Genomic DNA, 19045 nt, shown 5'->3' on the forward strand with positions numbered 1-19045 from the left:
AGCCACAAAAACACTTTTCACAAGTTCATTTAGCTTGGAAGATGGCTCACTATGTTGACTTAGCCAGTCTGGCCATATGGATCCATGCCAAAGTGACTCTGAGACTTTATTGGTTACCTATCAGTTACCGTGTTCAATTCAAGGTACTGGTTATCACATACAAAGCCCTTCATGGCCTTGGACCCTCCTATATGCAGGACCACCTCTCCTGATATGCTCCACCAAGACAACTTCACTCATCTGAAGGTACCAGCCTGCAAATGGGTAAGGTAAACAACCTGCACATACACCTTTTCTGTACTAACAGCCACCTTGTGGAATGGCCTGCCTGAAGAAGTTAGGAAGGGCATTTTTATAAAGGAATGAGACTACAGTTTAACAGAACAGGTCATGCAGGCATTTATAAAGGGAATCAGGGCTGTAGTCGATGCCGCTGTGTTATGGTGTGTGTTGTTTATTGTATGTGCTAGCCTGCTCTTACTATAATGCTTTCTTCTTGTTATTCCTTTTCTGCTTTGTTTGACATATCACATCTGGTACATTTTTGTATTTCTAATTTTGTAATCCTAGTCCCATTACATTTCCTTATATTTGATTGCATTGTTTTAAACTGTGTAATTTTATGTGGTGGCCCCCACTTTATGGAATGGCCTGCCTGAAGAGGTCAAGAAAGCCCTCACTCTCCTTTCTGCAAATTACAAAAAACTGAATTTTATACAGATAATAAGGCTGTGCTATAATAAAATGGTTCAGAGAAATGCTTTGATAAAGGGATAGGGACTGTTGACTATAGTTCTGTGTACTGTCTGATGCTGCAAGTATGCTCCTCGTGGGTAATTTCCGTATTATTAAATATGTCATGTTAAATTGCTTATGCTTTGTCTCAGCAGTGTTTCAGTACTGTACCAGATTTCTGCTTGTTTTCAAATTTCTGTAATTCCTACCCTATTGTATTGTTTATTGAATGTCCCAGCCATTCATCATATTGACTTACACTGTGCCATCTGCCTTGCGTTGCAGTGAGAAAGGTGGACTATAAATAATGTAAATAAATAAAAATAATCCACCTTCAGTCTCAATGTGAAAGCTATAAACAAAGTAAGTATCAGGCAACAGAATCAAGGGAGGAGCTATGCAGATGAGGGGGCAAACTTGATTCACAATGTCACCCACTGAGTTCTATAAGATGCATTCCGAAGATTGTCATGAGGGCTGAAAAGCGGGGGGGGGGGGAGCTCTTCTCTACCCATCTATTAAATAATTGATGCCCACACCAAATCTGGTCACTTCACCTCACAAGACACTAATGAGATAGCCACTGGTCCCATTTCCCAGAGGCCTGCAACTCCAGAGTTTTCCAGCTTTTGAAACATATATACCGAATATAGCAGGTCAAAGTCAAAATGGTCCAGGCACAAGCCAATCAAGCTGTCATCTGTGGCCCTTCCAGCCACCACAGCAGAAACCACTCTGCTCAGACCCAGCCAACAGCATCAATAAAGTGCTGATTGCTCGACGTTTCCTTCTCTACCAACCAGCTGCAGTGCAGGAAGAGGCAACTGGTGAGCTGATATTCAATGCTGTCGTAGCTCTACTTGCTCCTGACCACCAGTGGCCCTCCAGCAGAGCAGCCTACTGGAAACTTTCCCTGTAAGTTAAATGGCCAGTCCTCCCCTGGTAGAGCTACATGGAACAAAGGTTAACTAAGGCCAAGTTAGGGGGATGCAAAGCAAATCCTAGACTAACACAAAGCAACAGAAGGCTGACGTGTAAAAGGTTTTAATTACTGTGAATTTACTCAGGCCTCATTCCTATAAATGCAGGATGTATACAAAGAGGAAAAGATTCTACTTCTTTCCCAGTAAGGAACTCTAGTCACATAATAGGTCTTTAATTGGTTAAATGTCAAGACCAAGGCAATCACACAGTATTGCAACAGGACCTGAGCAAATGGAATTCCACTCCCTGCAGGAATTGCCTGTACTTGTGACAGCCTCACTTCAGGTCAACCATTTCCTCCACTGCTGCTGTTGGTTCACCAGTGTGCTCAAATTCTTGAGACTGGAAGGAGCCAGCCAATGCGGAAGGAATGCGGACCTAAACCCTCTCTTGGATCCCAGCAAAGGGAGTTGCTTTGGGTCGTCCCTCACCCTCCACCCCCGCCTCGATCATCTGAGGCTAGATAGATGGAAACATGACAAAGGGCCTTTTCAGTTATGGCACCAAAACTATGGAGTTCTCTGCCTAGGAAGATTAATTTGTTCCTTCTGTCATTGTCTTCCACTAGTTGGTCAAGTTTGTTTTTTGTTTTGTGTGGCAATTCCTTGTTTATTTTGATTGCTGTTTTTACATATGTACTGTTTTAAAGTTGATTTTTAATTACTTTTTGACCTTGCACTACCTTTAGGGCCCTAATTGGATGGAAAGGTGGGATAGAGATGTTTGAATAAAATAAAATACAATTGCTGTCTTTAGGCACTTATGTACTTTGAACCTTAGCATCCACTACAGCCCTCACTATACAGCTGTAATGTAGGGTGGGACTTTGGCTTCCTACTGGAATAATTCTGCAGTCATCGCTTTGAAGATTCAACATGACAGAAGGCATTGTAGTGATGGCGAAGAAAACTGGATTTTACCATTTTAATAGGGCTTGTAAAAATTATGTTAAGAAAACGTTCTAATCTATTTGTAACCACTGTCTCTGCAACCTTTTATGAAAGGGACGGATGGTAAAGTCCAGAGCAGAAATGTGCCCGCACCTTCAAATCCTAACAGCAAAGTGGATACCTTCTGCATGCTACAGACTCCATTCTGTTTGATCCCCAAAGCACCTGCTGAACACAGGCTCCAGTCCTCGTGGGAAACTATTTGAAATTAATGGAAAGCTAACACCCCCCCCACCTTTCCTCCAGAAATGCATGCCGTATCCAGCTGCTGTTGATCCCCCAACCATTTCTCCACATTCCATTGGAGCCTTAAGATCAAAGCTTCACCCAGCAGCAGAAGTTATCTGAAAGCAGACCTAGCCTTTGAGCCTCTCACGCTGCCCCCCTCTCTGTCCAAGGCTGGAACCCTGTTCCTTGACATAAGCAACCACTGACAAATTAGACAACATCCGTATGGCCGCTTCCTCTGAGGCTGGTTTAGAGCCCTATTGCAGTGGAAGAAGCAGTGCCCAACAAAAGGGGGGGGGGAGCTAAAGGGTGCAACACTATGGGAGTTCTGCTAGTCTTTTTGCCACATGGGCTGCACCACCTGCTCTGACCCTACAATGCCCTCAGTCTATCTGCATCCAACTCTGGGTTATCAGCCAGGATGCTGTGGGGCTGCTGGGAATTGGGTGTGTTAAATGAGAACTCCTAAGATGCAGGGGTCATACAGATATGCCCTATTGTGTCTGAGTGGTCTAGTGAGTGAGAGAATGCCACAACTCTGATGTTTCTAAACCCCTTTCCCACCATTTCTTCCATCATTTGTCAGGTAGCACCATGACCTCAGGCCATGGCTGGCTTCCTTCTTTCAGAGGAGAATTTGCAGCAGTTCTAGAATGAAGAGAAAACGACTCATTTCAAATGCCTGCAGCCCAAGAGAGAAACTCCTTTTCCCTCGTCCATGAGTAGGCCTGGAGATGCCAGAACGGCAGGTCTAGACAGGAAGACAGGATGGGTCTGGAGAGTGGATCTGATGATGTCATCACATGCGACCACATTAGGACGTGCTCAGCCCTCCCTTTTGGGGGCTGCAGGAGGCTACATCTAGGTCCTTCAGAGAATGATTTGATTCTTGAAACTGCGACTGAGCTCTTTGTGGGGAAGGACAATGGAATTCAGAATGACCACTTCAGCAGGGATGGTCACATTGCAACCTGTCGAGGAAGGGACATGAGAGGCATCAGCGAGAAAGCAAGAAAATATCATCTCACAAGAGAACTTAAAGAGCTGCAGCGGCAAGACACTCCACCCATCTGCTGCTGCACCAAGGGCCACTCAGTGGTTACCTCCACTGCCTGCCCTCCCCACCCCAAGCTAACACCACAGCAAGGGAAGACAAGCCTCGCCTCAGCTATCAGCTAAAGAAAGAGCAGCTGTGGGGAACAGAGGCAGGTTCCCCCACTCCTCCCAGCAGACAAGTTGTGTTTGCAGCAGTAGGGAAAGAGGGACATTCTGGCCCCTGTCACCAGCCACCAGGAACAAGGGCTACTGGGTAATGATACTGCCCCATCACCTGTCAGAAAAGCCGCAGTGGAAGAACAGTCTGGCCTGAGCTGGATCCAAATGCCTGTTAACTTTCACCCCTCCCCCCTTCGCTCGTGTGTCTCATTTTTCAGGCTGAAAGCAGGGGCCAGGGTCTTACTGTCATTTGCACACAATTCCTGCTGCCAGCACTGTTACTAATTTTTAATTGCTGGAGATAATTTTGTCTGGAAAACAAAATATAAATATAAATAAAGGCAGGAAGGTCTACCTGATATAGAGGGGAGGGGAAGGAAGCTTACTGGGAACTGCAGCAAAGGGGACAGAAGAAGCTTACCCAGAATGGTGATGGAAGGGGTGAGGCGGCCATCTCGAAAAAGTGTCTCACTATCTATCTTTGCATAGGGATCGTTAGGGTTGGGGTCACTGGGGGTGCCCTCCACACGAGCCCATCGTCCAATGGTGCTGTCCCAGCCCACAATGCTGTTCAGTACACAGGTGTGGTCCTAAGGAAAGTGAGGAGAAAATAGATGAGGTACCCCACACATAATCAAAGACTTTCTGCCACAGTAACTGAGGAAGGTGGGGCTTGCTTCCCTACTCTATCTAAGCTGGCCACACCCTGCATGGCAATCTGGAGCCAGGGTAGCTGCAAGGAAAAGCACTCGCATGAACATGAACATGGAGAAAGTGCTAACCAAGAACAGGTGTGTAGAAGGGAGTCAAGGAAGAGCAGGACAACAGTTCCTGGTGCATCCTTCTTTCTAACTTCATGGCTTAGGGAAAGTTTTTGACTGTGCCGTATGTTAAATTTGAAAAAAGGAGTCAACAAGGCTTCAAAGTCTGCAAATGTCCTACCATTCTTAGAAATGGAGCCACATTTACAGCCTCGGCTGCACTGACTGTTGACATCCATACACAAAAATCTACAGCCTATTTCACGGGTTTACACAATCACACATTTAACACTGAGCTTGAAACTTGCTAGTTATAATCACTGAATATGATTTTTTTAAAAAAACTTTACAGTATTGTAGTGCCACCTGCTGGGCATGAACAAAACAATTAGCGTTTACCAAGAAATAAACTCCCCTGACTGATTTACTTCTTGATTTACTATTTTAAGCTGAAGTATGCAGTAACTGTAGCTTTGCACTCCCCAACCCCACAGCCACTAGGGCTGCTATTTTGGCAAGGAGAGAGCTTTTAAAGCCTTTCCTCCCATGCCATTTGCTTGTTAAAACTCCCCCCTGCTGCTTTTATCCTTCAAAAAATTTTTTAAGGCCCTTGAGAGTGGCCTTTAGTGGGAAACTGGCATGTTAGGAAAAGATTTAAAAGTCCCTTTCCTACATCATTCTCTTAGCAAACACTGCATTTGGGAAAGAAAAACCACCTTTAAAACTCTACATGGAACTACACATTGTACCGCTCATCCCAACCCGGCATGTGTGGCAATAATATCCCATTCCTTTAATGAATTTCCTAGGGGCAAATACTACTGTTTGAATTCTGGAGAAGCAGTAGCTCAAAGGAAGGCGTCTGGATCTTCAGCTATACATGAGCAATAAAACTGTGTATTTTATAATAATAATAATAATAACAACATTTGATTTATATATCATCCTTCAGGATGACTTAACACCCACTCAGAGCAGTTTATAACAAAGTATGTCATTATTATCCCCACAACAAACACCCTGTGAGGTTGATGTGGCTGAGAGAGCTCTGGAAGAGCTGTGACTGATCCAAGGTCACCCAGCTGGCTTCAAGCAGAGGAGTGGGGAATCAAACCCGGTTCCCCAGATTAGTGTCCTGCCACTCTTTATTCAGCCAAAAACAGATTTTGACCCAGAGATTAAAAATCTCCCTTGGGAGCAGCACCTACCTGAAGAGAAGCCCCATGCAGAATGATGGATTCACGCACACGCACTCCAGCTCCAATTGTTACCCCTTTCCCAATGGAGACATTGGGGCCTAGCTGTAGGAAAAGTGCATAAGAACATGAGAAAAGCCCCACTGGATCAGACCAGTGGTCCATCAAGCCCAGCATCCTGTCTCACACAGTGACCAACCAGCTGCCCTGGTGGGCCAACAGCATGGCATAGAGGCCACAGCCCTCCCCTGACGTTGCCTCCCAGCAGTGGCATTCAGATGTGTACTGCCTCTGAATGTGAAGGTTCCCTTTAGTCACCATGGCTAGTAGTAGAATAGACTTATCCTCCTATCGCTCAGTGGGCAAAGAGGTATTTCCTTCTGTCTGCCCTGAATCTACTGGCCATCAATTTCATGGATGTCCTTGAGCTCCAGTATGTCATCCACAAATCTGGCCACTATACTGCTCACTCTCAGTTCCAGATAATTCACAAACAAGTTAAACAGCATTGGCCCCACTACCAATCCTTGTGGAACCCCACTGCTTAATTCCTGCCACTGTGAGAAATGTTTATTTATTCCTACTCTCCACTTCCTGTCATTCAATTGATTTTTAGCCCATAAGAGGACCTGTTCTCTTATGCCATGACTGCTAAGCTTACTCAGGAGTCTTTGGTGAAGTGCCTTGTCAAAAGCCTTTTGAAAATCTAACTATATTATGTCTACTGGGTCACATATTTGTTCACTTTCTCAAAGAACTCTAAAAGGATGGTGAGGCAGGACTTCCCTTGGCAGAAGCCGCGTTGATTTTCCCTCAGTAGGCTTTGTTCCTCTACGTGCCTAACAACTGTCTTTGATCACAGTTTCTACTAATTCGCTTGGGATGGATGCCAGGCTAATTGGCCTGTAATGTTCTGATCTCCTCTGGCTCCCATTTTAAAACTTGGAGTAACATTTGCCGCTTTCCAGTCTTCAGGTCCAGTGGCTGATTTTAGTGACAAGTTACACTTATGGGTTATTATATCAACACTCACATTTGAATTCCCTAAGAACCCTTAAGGGTACACCATCAGGATCTGGAGATATGCTGGTTGTTAATTTCCACAATAGATTTAGAACTTCATCCCTCATCCCTTCGATTTGGTTCATTTCTTCAGACTCCTTCCTCAAAAATAATAGCTGTGGCTTGGGTACATGCCACCCACTTTCCACAGTGAACACAAATGAAAAGAATTAACTGATGGCTTCTCTGCCATCTCCCCATTTTCCTTAGCCATCCTTTTATTCCTTGGTCACCCAAAGGCCCAAATGCTTCTGAGGCTGGTTTCCTGTTTGCCTTGATGTTTTCAGCAATCTGCTCTTCAAATTCTCTTTTTGCATGCCTAACTATTAACTTATACTTCTTTTTCTAGATCCTGTGCTTCCTTCTGTTCACTTCATTGGAACAGATCTTCCACTTTTTAAAAACCTTTTTGCCTTTGTATGGGTTCTTTGACTTGGATCTTTAGCCAAGCCAGCATTCTTTTAAACTCAGCACTACCTTTCCTAACCTGGGGAATGCATACTATCCGGGCTTCCATTAGTGTCAGTGCAAATACACTCCAAGCATCCAGGGATTTGACTCTCTTGTGTTTCCTTTTCATCTTCCAACTATTCCCCTCATTTTTGTAAAGTTCCCTCTTATGAAATCAAAGGTTACTGTTTAGGACTTTAGAAGTAACTTTCCATTACAATGCTTAACTTAATACCACTCTGGCACTGCTCCCAACTGGTGCAACAACACTGACATCTCTCAATCAGGTCTGGAGTCCCACTCAGAACCCAGAACAAGATCACTGCTGCTCTGGTTGGTGCTGTGACCAACAGTTCCAGTGCACACTCATTTATGATGTCCAGGGATTTCATTTCTACATCAATGACTTGTTTACCCAGTCAAGGTGAGGGCAGCTGAAATCACCCCAGTATCACATTATCTCCTTTAGTCACCTCCACTATTTCCTTCTCCATCTCAAGAACCTCAAGGATTTGATCAGGTCGGTAATAATACACCCTCCCCATAATACACCCTTAGAACCCAGTATCTACACCCATATCACTTCTGCCAGAGAGATCATTCCCTCAATGTTTTCTAGCTCTCTGATATACAACACAGCACAAAGGGCATCAGTGAACTGGAATGGAGGTTGTTATTTCATACACGTGCTCTATTATGCCTGGGGCACAGTCTCTAGGCTTCTGACCTCACCCAAGATAGCCCAAATACAGCCCCTAGGACTCAAAGCCATGTGCTGGGCACATTATACCACTATACTTACCACAGCAGTTGAATCCACAGAGGCTGTTGGGTGGATGTAGACATTCCCTGTGTGGAAAAGAAACAGTAACAGAACTGGTTTTTCTTCTTAACTGCAGGATGTTGAGCATTAATATTAGGCCCACCAAAATCCTTGTGAAAAGCATTGTGCTTTTCTAAAACCACATGGGCATCCAGCTACAAGGCCAAGTATCTTTGCTATCCCAAACCAGGGTCTCTGGGCATGTTCTGTTCAGGATTACCTTATCCCTCTCCTATAGCTGATTCTGGACCAGGCTGCTAGAGATTCCTTTACAATCCAGCCACCCTATAGGAACACATGCTAAAGGAAGTTTCCCCCCAAGTATAATATGTTTGCAGGTTCTGGCACCAAGGATAATGATCTCTCCTACTTCAGAGAAGAAAGGATGATTGAAGAGAGGAATGAGGAAAGACAGGGCATTCCTTTTATATCCCAATGCCTCAAAGAGAACTATATAGTTTCCTAATCTGAAGGACCAACTCCTCAGGTCCCTCCTCCTTTAGAGTTGATGGGTCTCTCTACTTGAAACAGTGTCTTTTTTGTTGTGGAACACTTTGTACAGGGATTTGTGCCAAACATCCTCAATAAGAGCCAGTTTGGTGTAGTGGTTAAGCGTGCAGGACTCTAATCTGGAGAGCCGGGTCTGATTCCCCACTCCTCCACTTGAAGCCAGCTGGGAGACCTTGGGCTAGTCAGGGCTCTCTGGAGCTCTCTCAGCCCCACCCACCTCACAGGGTGTTTTGTTGTGGGGATAATAATGACATACTTTGTAAACCACTCTGAGCGGCCATTAAGTTCTCCTGAAGTGTGATGTATAAATCGAATGTTGTTGTTGTTGTTATTAATATCCTTCAAATACCAGATAACCTTGTTTACCACTGTAAATTCAGTTTGGTTTCTGATAACCTGAACAACTTCTTTACAGTCCTTGTTTTAATGTTCAATACATTTTGAACTTTTCAGTGACTACAAAATAATGGAAAGGTAGGAAAGAAAACTCAATCAATCCAATGAAATCTATTAAATCTTCAGAAGCACTGCAACAAAAGCAACAGAGACAAGAATAGCATCTGGTCCATAGAAACTTTTTAAGAAGGCCATCACAGAATATGGAGCAACAGGCTCCTGCGCTGAAATAGACAGACATGGCCCAAGACCCCTGGAAATGGAGCTACAAACCCAGGCTCTGGCCTCAGCGATCCTGTTGATATGTTGCCAGAGAAGAGGATTGTTCCTTTTAATTTTGGAGCACAGACTGTGCATCTTGTGTATCTGCTAACAAAATGTGTCTGGATTTGGGGGAGGGGGTGGAGCCAATACCTCGGATAGTGGGCCCACCAGTACGGTTCTGGGCAAGTCTCTCAGGATGGCACTGGCTGTAGCAGCTCAGGTACAGGCGGCTGGCATAGATGGCAGACCTAGCAAAGTAAACCAAGTAGACGTGTTATGTCTGACACCATCACCAAACAGGATGTGTATTTTCTGACTACCTTTCAAGACAGAGTCTTGGAGGCCATCCTAAAGGCACCCAAAACCTAAAACAAGCAGCATTGATTCTACCTTGGACAGGCATGGGGTCTCTCTCTCTCTCTGCAGACAACATTCCCCTAATCCTATTCTACTACCCTCCTCCCCAACTCTGCCTCAAGATGCACAAATTCTTTTCCTTTTCCCCCCAAAATGGATTCTTGCCATCCATGTGACAAACCCAATTAAGATGTGTTAACAGAGAGTGTAGTGTCATGGTAAGAGTGTTGGACCAGGATCCGGAAGAACCAGGTTTGAATCTCCAATGGAAGCTCACTGGGGCCTGTGATCTTGGGCCAGTTATACACTCTCAGCCTAACCTACCTCACTGGGTTGTTGTGAGGATAAAATGGAGAAGAATGATGTGAGCCACCCTGGGTCCCCAATGGGGGAAAAGGTGAGACATAGACGAAGTAAACAAATAAACACTAAGTTCGAAAATAGGATAAGAATAAAGAAAGCCCACTTATGCTGCTTCTGAGAACCATGTTATTAATTTGAAATTCTTTTTGGCAAGATCTGGGGGGTGGGGGAAATTACAAGAAAAATGGGTTACGTTATGCAGGCTGGAGGCTGTGGAGCATTATCATGAAAGAAAAACCTGAGATTAGTGTCCATCCCCCTCAACATGAAGTTGTGTTTTATTTATTTAAAAGATGTGTATGCCACCTCTTCAGACCTGCTTCAGACCAGGCTCACAATAAAAACAGTAAACACAAATCAAGTCAATGAGAATAAAAACAAAAACAATACATCACCAATAAAAACAGCCAATAAAAGCAAGCCAGAGTATAAAAGTGTTTAAAACAGAGCAGTCTAAAATGATGTTGATGAAATAGTATGAAAGCTAGAAGCCAACCATAAGACAGCTAAAAAAGAAGGAACTCCTTAGTTAAAAGCTTGCGTGAAATCTTTTGTCCTGGTATCTAACAGAAAGTAAGGTAGGCACTAGGTAAGCTTCAATGGGGAGGGCATTCTAAAGGCAAGTCACCACCACGACAAAAAATATGTAAATACAATGATAAATAAATTCATCTCACATACACACAGAATATGCACAGACTTGCTCAGAATTACACCCTGCCTCCTTCATACGCCAGAAAGCATCCAGGCTCATATCAGATAGTTTCTCCCTCCCCCTTACCCAGCAGACTTGATCTGGCTCCAGAAACCTTCTGTTTTGTAAGCAAAGAGGCGTCCCTGCCCAGCAAGTGCTGTGAACACATCCTGCTCCAATCTGATGGCCTCCGCTCGCTGCCAGCCATTGGCATTCTCCTCTCTGCAGGGATGGAAGAAAGTAAGAATGAGGGAGTCAGCACTGCCCACTGGAAAGATAATGCCTAGCTAGCAGCAAAAAGAAAGGTTGGCTGAACAGGAAATCGCAAACTGAGGACTGAGGATGGAAACAGTGATGCTTCCCCAGGTGACGGGAACCAAAAAAGCCCTTTCTAAGCCTACGTGCCCCGGGCCTACAAAGCAGAGCCCCACTGACACCTGGGTGAAGAGCATGCAGAATGAAGGGAGAGACTGGAACTTACCCAATGTATGAGCCCCTGAAGGTGGGCAAGTGATGGCAGGAGGGGAAGAAGGAAATGTAGGAAGGAGAGAGACGGGTGGGGGGAGGAGAGAAAGAGATGAAGATGAGTGATCTGCTGCTGCAGGAAGGGCACAAAGGCAGGAGCTGGTCAAGATACTCACAGAAGCAGCTCCTGCTGGTTACGCTGGAAGACGGCACCGATGTGCCGGAAGATGGCAGGCGTGAACAAGTAGATGCCACAGTTGATGAGCTCGCTAACAAAAGTGCTGGGCTTCTCCACATAGTGCAGGACCTGGAGAAGAAAGGTGTCATCTTGGGAGTTTGCCACACACTACTGGAAACTGCTTTGCCTGGAGCTAAGAACCCAAAAGGAGCAGTCCGGGTGCCAGTAAGGGCATGCCAGGGATGTGGCTGCCCACTAGGACACACTCCCTGCCTAGCTTTCCCTCTGGTCCCACACATACCTCATGAGAGTCAGCATTAGCCACGATACAGCCATAGTTCAGAGACTGCTTTCTGTTGGCCTACAGAGAAATAAAATCATTGACACAGGAGAAGTATGGTGGGCTGAAAGAAGGGGGCGTTAGGTGATCAATAATTTACTGCTGACCAGAAGCCGGAAAGGGATTGCCATCTGCAGCCCAGGCAGGGCTGTCAGCCAAGGACAACAGATATGTGATCTTTACTGATCTGAGAACTTACGTAGTGTATAAGCTAAGGCAGACTCCACCTATACCACTTGAAGTACTTTCCAGCCCTGTGCCCATGCATGTGAGAGCCAGCACGACATTCTGAGTGTTGGATAGGGATCTGGAAGATCCAGGTTCAAAACCCAACTCTGCCATGGAAGTTTGCTGAGTGATCCTCTCTGAGCCTAACCTATCTCATAGGAATATTGCTGCTGTGAGGATAAAATGGAGAAGGGAAGGATCAGGGTCATAAGCTGCTTTGGGTCCTCACTGGGGAAAAAAGCAGGGTACACATCTAAATATATAACGCAAAAAACAGAAAAGCAGGTTGAAATGTGCTTGTTTCTATATTAACTGATGGTCATACAGAACAGGGGATTTAAAATGGCATTTCTACCTTCACTTTACAAAGCTTAGGTGAATTTGCTCTCAAAGATTAAATTATGAACTTGGAAGTCCCTAATTTGAATCTTGCCTCCACCATAAACTCAGAGGAGACTTCAGGCAAGTTACCCTTGGCCATTCATTTGTAAAGTAGAGACGATGATGATAATGACGATGACAACAACAGTCCTTGCATCACAGGGTTCCCGCTCCCATTCCCCACTTTCCTCCAAGCAACTCAGGGCTGCTTATATGGTCTACCTTCCTCATTTTATCGTCACAACTCAGAGAGGTGGGTTAGGCTAGACAAGGATGTATCGCCGTGGTTATCCAGTGAGATTCATGGTCAAGCGGGGATTTGAATCTGGGTCCCTCAGGACCTAGTGTCACACTCTAGCCACTGGTCGTTCTAAAGATTATATAGCACTTTCTAATGTTTAAAGTGGTTAACATTACAGACTTGAACCCCACAGCTGATCCTCCCCTACATTCCCCAAGCAGGGCTCCTGTTCCAACCAAGGCTGCCCATTACCGTAGTGCCTAGCATGAGGAAGGTCTCGGGATTGCCACGCAGCCGGTGGAAGGTTAGCATCTCTTCTAGAGGGAATTCGGAACAGACATCAGCGTTCAGCACAAAGAAGGCCTCAGGGCTACCCGAGAGGATCTGGTCCCGGAAGTGGTAGATGCCACCACCCGTGCCAAGAGCTGCATATTCTTGTAGATACCTAGAAAGGAGGATAGAACGGCCTTGTTTGCAGGAGGAACAGTCCATGCCGAGGCTAACGAGTTGACAAAGCGTTCGTTGGGACTCAGTCAGGAAACTCAGGATCTGAGTGGCTCATTCTGAAGCTCTTCCTTACCCTCTCCTTGCCTTGGCCAAACTTATTTATTTATTGTTTGTATCTGTCTGATCAGGGCCCAAAACAGTTTTTCACATTGTTCTCTCCTCCACTGTATCCACACAACAACACTGTGAGGTAGGTGAGGCTCGAGAGATTGTGACTGGCACAGCAAATTTTTAAGGCACAGCAGAGATTCATACTCAGTTGTTCCAGGTCTTAAAGCCAAAACAGATGTTATGGTGCCCATGGGTGCAACCTGTAGGCAGCCAACACCATTTTAGAGGAAAATTTAGCTGTTTAGAAATGGCTGTGAAGGCTGAGTCAGTTATCGGGGGCTGTTTTGGCACTTGAAAAAGTGCAGGGGGAAACGAGATTGTATGGTGCCACCATGCTATAGGCCTGGTCAGGACTGGGCCCTTGTAGCATTTTTTAAATGGCTACATTCTCTAAAATGACGTCAGTGGCCATAGGTTGGGCCTTTGGCCACCATAATGTTTGGTTTAGCCCTTACTCTAACACTAATCACTATGTCATGCCAGCTCTCAAGAGGGTACTCACCTGATGGGAATCTTGAACTCTTGCTGGGCTGACACCAAGAAGCGGCTGAGGGCTTCGTTGGGCTGATAGAACCCAATCAGGAGAATCTCCTTCATGTTAGGAACCTATCAATGACAAGAAGCAATGTGAAATAACACCAGAAGTCACCTCAGGCTCTGCCCAAGAGAGGTTATCTCTCAGTCTTTGTTTGTTTTATAGTACTTTAGAGCTGAAGAGAATATAATGACCCCAGCCTTCCTCTCACCATTGTCATTACCTTAGTGCATGCCTCAATGTGGTGCTGAATCATAGGCACCCCTGCTACAGGAAATAGGGGCTTGGGTACTTCAAAAGACAAGGGCCGGAAGCGAGTCCCTGCAGGAGGCAAAGGTCACAGAATCAGAGGGCTGACATTCACTGCAACTCAATTCTCCCTCCCTAAGACAAGAGCAACCAGCTTGCAAATGCTACCCTTCCAAGATGCCTGGATCCTGCTCCAGGGGAGAGCTTCCCCCTCCAACTGCCATTCATGAAGTAATCAGAAGGGGGGAAGCAAGATGCATCCAGGCACTCCCCTCCACAGCACTGGGATCTAGCTCCAGATAAGAATCTCCTTCCCACAGAATGCTTGTATTTAATATTCATATACCCACATATAACAACAACAACAACAACAACATTAGATTTATATACCACCCTTCAGGACAACTTAATGCCCACTCAGAGCGGTTTACAAAGTATGCTATTATTATCCCCACAACAAAACACCCTGTGAGGTGGGTGGGGCTGAGAGAGCTCCAGAGAGCTCTGACTAGCCCAAGGTCACCCAGCTGGCTTCAAGTGGAGGAATGGGGAATCAAACCCGGCTCTCCAGGTTAGAGTCCTACTACTCTTAGCCACTACACCAAACTGGCTCCCATATATATTATTGCCCTGAACATTTTTGGGAGCCAATGTTGATTGGGAAAAAAAACCTCCTACAGTGACAGATTAGGATCTGGGCAATGTAGGTTCAATTCCCTGGTCTGCCATGGAAACTTGCTGGGTGACCTTGGGCCAGTCACACATTCTCAGGGCTGTTGTGAGGAAAAAATGGAAGAGAGAACAATGTAAACTGCTTTGGGTCCCTACTGCAGAGAAAGGAAGGGTATAAATAAAGTAATTAAAAAAATTATAATAAATAAGCCACTGATCATGATTTGGGTTACGTAGACTGCTCTGCTGTGATTCCTGATGTGGCAGAAAAGTATAAATGATTTTGTATAGAATAGAAGGAAACCTAGGATAATATTTAAAATATTACAAGAGAAAAAAAGCTGAGGTGATGCCAAACAATAGACAAATAAAATTGGAGACAACTGATACTAAGGAAGGAATTCATAATTATTTATGGATTAAGACATCGCTAAAAACCATTCAAAGACAAGATGGACCCCATATTGTGAGAGACGGGTTACTAAAAATATGGTTTCAATGCAGAAATATATTAAGCACACCAATTTCGCCACTGATATGACCAACAGATGCCTATTATGATATTATTACAAGAAATAAAATAGACAGTTAATTATGAATATATGATGGACAACCAAGGTAAAATAAAAACATGGGAAGAAATTCAAGTCCAGGAAAAGAACATCCCATGGTTGATGTATTATCAACTAGTGACCAAGCTTAAAGAACAACCATCCAAAGAAGGACAACGATTAAGAGAGAAAACAATATTTGAACAACTATTCTGTGGCAAGCCCAAAAAAAGGTTAGGAAAAGTATATAAAATCTTATTGCAATATGAAACAGAATCAGAACAGATCAAAAACTGTATGATTAAATGGATGCAAAACTTTGGTGAAAATATTTCAGTGAGTCGATAACAACAACAACAACATTCGATTTAAATACCGCCCTTCAGGATGACTTAACATCCGCTCAGAGTAGTTTACAATGTATGTTATTATTATCCCCACAACAAAACACCCTGTGAGGTGGGTGGGGCTAAGAGAGCTCCTAGAAGCTGTGACTGACCCAAGGTCACCCAGCTGGCTTCAAGTGGAGGAGTAAGAAATCAACCCTGGTTCTCCAGATTAGAGTCCCACACTCTTAACCGCTACACCAAAGTGGCAATGGGAAAACTTATGGACTAAAAAAATTAAATTTAAGGATTGCTAAACGTTAAGAGAAAATTGGAATAAAATATTTTAGAAGGTATATTACTCCTAAGGATATTGCAAAAACTAGTAAGGATTATAGCAGAAAGCGTAATACCAGTGTATGGATGCAACTTTGTATCATATGTGATGGTCACATAAAAAGGCAAGAAGATATTGTAAAGAAATATATGAGAAGATGCAAAAGATATTGAAATTTTGCTTTGTGCTGGGCCCAAAAAATATGTTATTAAATATTTTACCAAGTAATATAATAAAGGAGCATAGCAAACTTTTTAAATATATGATGACAGCGGTGAGAGTAGTATATGCAACAAAATAGAAGGCAGAATTTTGTCCAGACATGACTGATTGGATTAATAAATTGTATGAATATGTGTAAATTGCAAAATTAACTTCTTATATGCATAACAGATCAAACCAAGAATTTCAGCAAAAATGGAAAAGTCTTTTTGAATATGTGCCTGCAAACTAAGGAGAATGACATAAGAAATAATAGATCAATTGTTAGCAAGCTAATACGCTGAACATAATAAGATTGAATATAATGTTGAATATAAATTATAAAAGGCTGTACATGAAGTAGCTTAAGCGTCTATGGGGAAGGAGGGGGGAAATATTATGTAGTTTATTCTGAGGAGCCTGAGCACATAGGTACAGAGGCTTGAACAATGGGAGAATGCAAAGGCATCAAGTGAAGCTGGGCTTCATTTGCTTCAAAGTTCAGCCCCAGAACTTGTTTTCAGTGCCAAGATTCACTCTTTACACAACCTTCTGCAGATACCACCCTGCAGTTGGGTAAAATCAACAGCTGCCCTCACACATGCTTTCTCTGCGGTAGCCTCTACCTTATTATGCCTGAGGAGAGGAGGAAAACTCTTACTTTCCTGGCTTTCTGCAACCTATGCAAAATTTAATTATTCAGGAGGGTTTTCTACCCAGATTATAGGGCTTTGTCATAAGAAATAGCTCAGAGGCCTTAGCAAGGGACAGGGGCTATAGACTACGCCATTGGGTACTATCTGCTGATGTGGATATGCTCTACATTGCTGAACATGTTACAGTTTGTTTCAGGAAAGATTTCATCTCCTTGGCTTTATGCTTTTTTCAAATTTTCTGCTACCATTCCCTATTGTATCTCTCACTGAATGTCCTGTTGTTTATTATTGTACTTCACTCAGTGAATGTCCTAGCTGTTAATTACATTGTACTTCACTTGCACTGTGTAATCCTTCTTGAGTCACAGTGAGAAAGATGAAATAACAACGACAACATTGGAAGAAGACGGTTTGCCTTAGAACATGCTTATACCTCCTTCCCTCCCCTATAAACTACAGTCTCCCATACACAAATTTGTGAACAGGCGTCCAGGACGAAAGCTGCACTCCATCATTTCTCTCCTTCTCCTCTCCAGAAAGTGAAGCGGCGTGTCCCCCCCCCCCCCCATCCTCTTCTACACAACCCTACAGGGAACCCTAAAGGGAAACATCAATTTAAAAACGGATTGAACTTTACGGAGCTGGAAGAGTCAAACGGGGCCACACAAGATGACCGTGGAGGCCTAACTGCAAACAGAATCAGGTGGGGAACAGCTGGGCGGCGCTGGATACTGCTGGCTCTCACCTTTTTGGGGGCCCCCAATGAGGACCACGGCTTTCAGCATTGCGTGAGGCGCCTGGAACAGAGCAGGGGCGGAACTTAACGAAGGCGTCGTCCGTCCTCCTCGGATGGACCAGAAGGGTGGGAGGGCGGCAGAAAAAAACACCGCGGGTTGGCAACGCTTCCCCGGGTTCCCGGCCCCGACGAACACCGAGTCCCTCTTCCGAGCACGTGAGAACGCCACGTCACAGCAAAGCCAGCTTGTGGCTGCAGGGCGGGGCTCCAGGAGAGGGCGGTGTAAGGGAGGGCAGCTCTTCCTCCTGCTTGCGCGTTGGCAGCTTGCGCCCGCCCGGGGGAAGCGGGCACGGCGGCGCAGGGCAGCGATTGCAATGCGGGGGAGAGGTCAAGCGGAGCCTGTTGGTGGGGAGCGGGAGCCCCAAGCATGATTGCAACAGGCAGAGCTTCTCGCTTAGCCGTCAGCCATGTGAAGTTATTTTAAAGAGAGTACGTCTGAGCATGTGCAGATGTTTTTCTCTTGCTATTCAGATAGTATGACCTCTCTGGCTTTGGGAGAACGGTGGGGAGATCAGAGGCCGTCACTTCTTGAGCAATCCGAGGCAAGGCTGTTCTGAGCAATGAGTGCCAGGGAGCCAGTAATCAGTGTCATTATAAACATTTCCAAAATTGTATTGTCGAAGGCTTTCACAGGCGGAGAATGATGGTTGTTGTGGATTTTCCGGGCTGTATAGCTGTGGTCTTGGCATTGCAGTTCCTGACGTTTTGCCAGCAGCTCACACTGTGACACTGAGAGATCTCTGTCTTTTGGTGCTACACCTCTGAAGATGCCAGTCACGGCTGCTGGCGAAACTACAATGCCAAGACCACGGCTATACAGCCCGGAAAATCCACAACAACCATTTCCAAAATTAATTTCTCAAGCTTGGCTCATCTCTTCTGGAAGACCTCTCTCAAAAACAAATATGACAGAGATAACCAAGAGAAACGTCCTTTTAAAAAGCACTTTGCACGTGCTCAGAGGTGTTTTCATTATTATTCACTCACATGTTCTGGAGTTGAGTTCTGGAACTCAGAATCTGTTCTGAGGCTAAGCCCTGGTTTGAAATTAGCCTTATGAGTGTTGTGGACAGACTGAACAATCATATAGCTGTATGGGAGGGGGAGGAGAAACATGCATGGTGTTACTGGCCTGTGATAAAGACACATGGTTGTATGCCACTCTTTTGCTCCCTGTCTTTCATGCCTGTGTCACATGGACAGGGTGGGTAGCAGCTGTGGGGCTCAAACAATTCCTGATATGGTCAGTAAGGACTATTTATATCTTTGGAATAACAAGCTCA

General features: G+C 44.7%; 1 protein-coding gene across 1 annotated transcript; it reads right to left on the minus strand.

Annotated features, from left to right (window-relative positions):
- Nucleotides 1-1763: 1763 nt before the first annotated feature.
- GMPPA (GDP-mannose pyrophosphorylase A) lies at nucleotides 1764-17917 on the minus strand. Its single transcript, XM_054972801.1, has 12 exons — nucleotides 17712-17917; nucleotides 14198-14295; nucleotides 13942-14045; nucleotides 13074-13266; nucleotides 11933-11992; nucleotides 11630-11760; nucleotides 11076-11210; nucleotides 9725-9822; nucleotides 8384-8430; nucleotides 6082-6174; nucleotides 4534-4702; nucleotides 1764-3868 (listed from the first exon to the last, which is right to left on the minus strand). The coding sequence occupies exons 1-12, from the start codon at nucleotides 17749-17751 to the stop codon at nucleotides 3768-3770; spliced, it is 1269 nt and encodes a 422-aa protein (XP_054828776.1). The 5' UTR covers nucleotides 17752-17917; the 3' UTR covers nucleotides 1764-3767.
- Nucleotides 17918-19045: the final 1128 nt, after the last annotated feature.

The sequence above is a fragment of the Eublepharis macularius genome, chromosome 2, assembly GCF_028583425.1.
Source record: "Eublepharis macularius isolate TG4126 chromosome 2, MPM_Emac_v1.0, whole genome shotgun sequence".
Classification (NCBI taxonomy): Eukaryota; Metazoa; Chordata; class Lepidosauria; order Squamata; family Eublepharidae; genus Eublepharis; species Eublepharis macularius.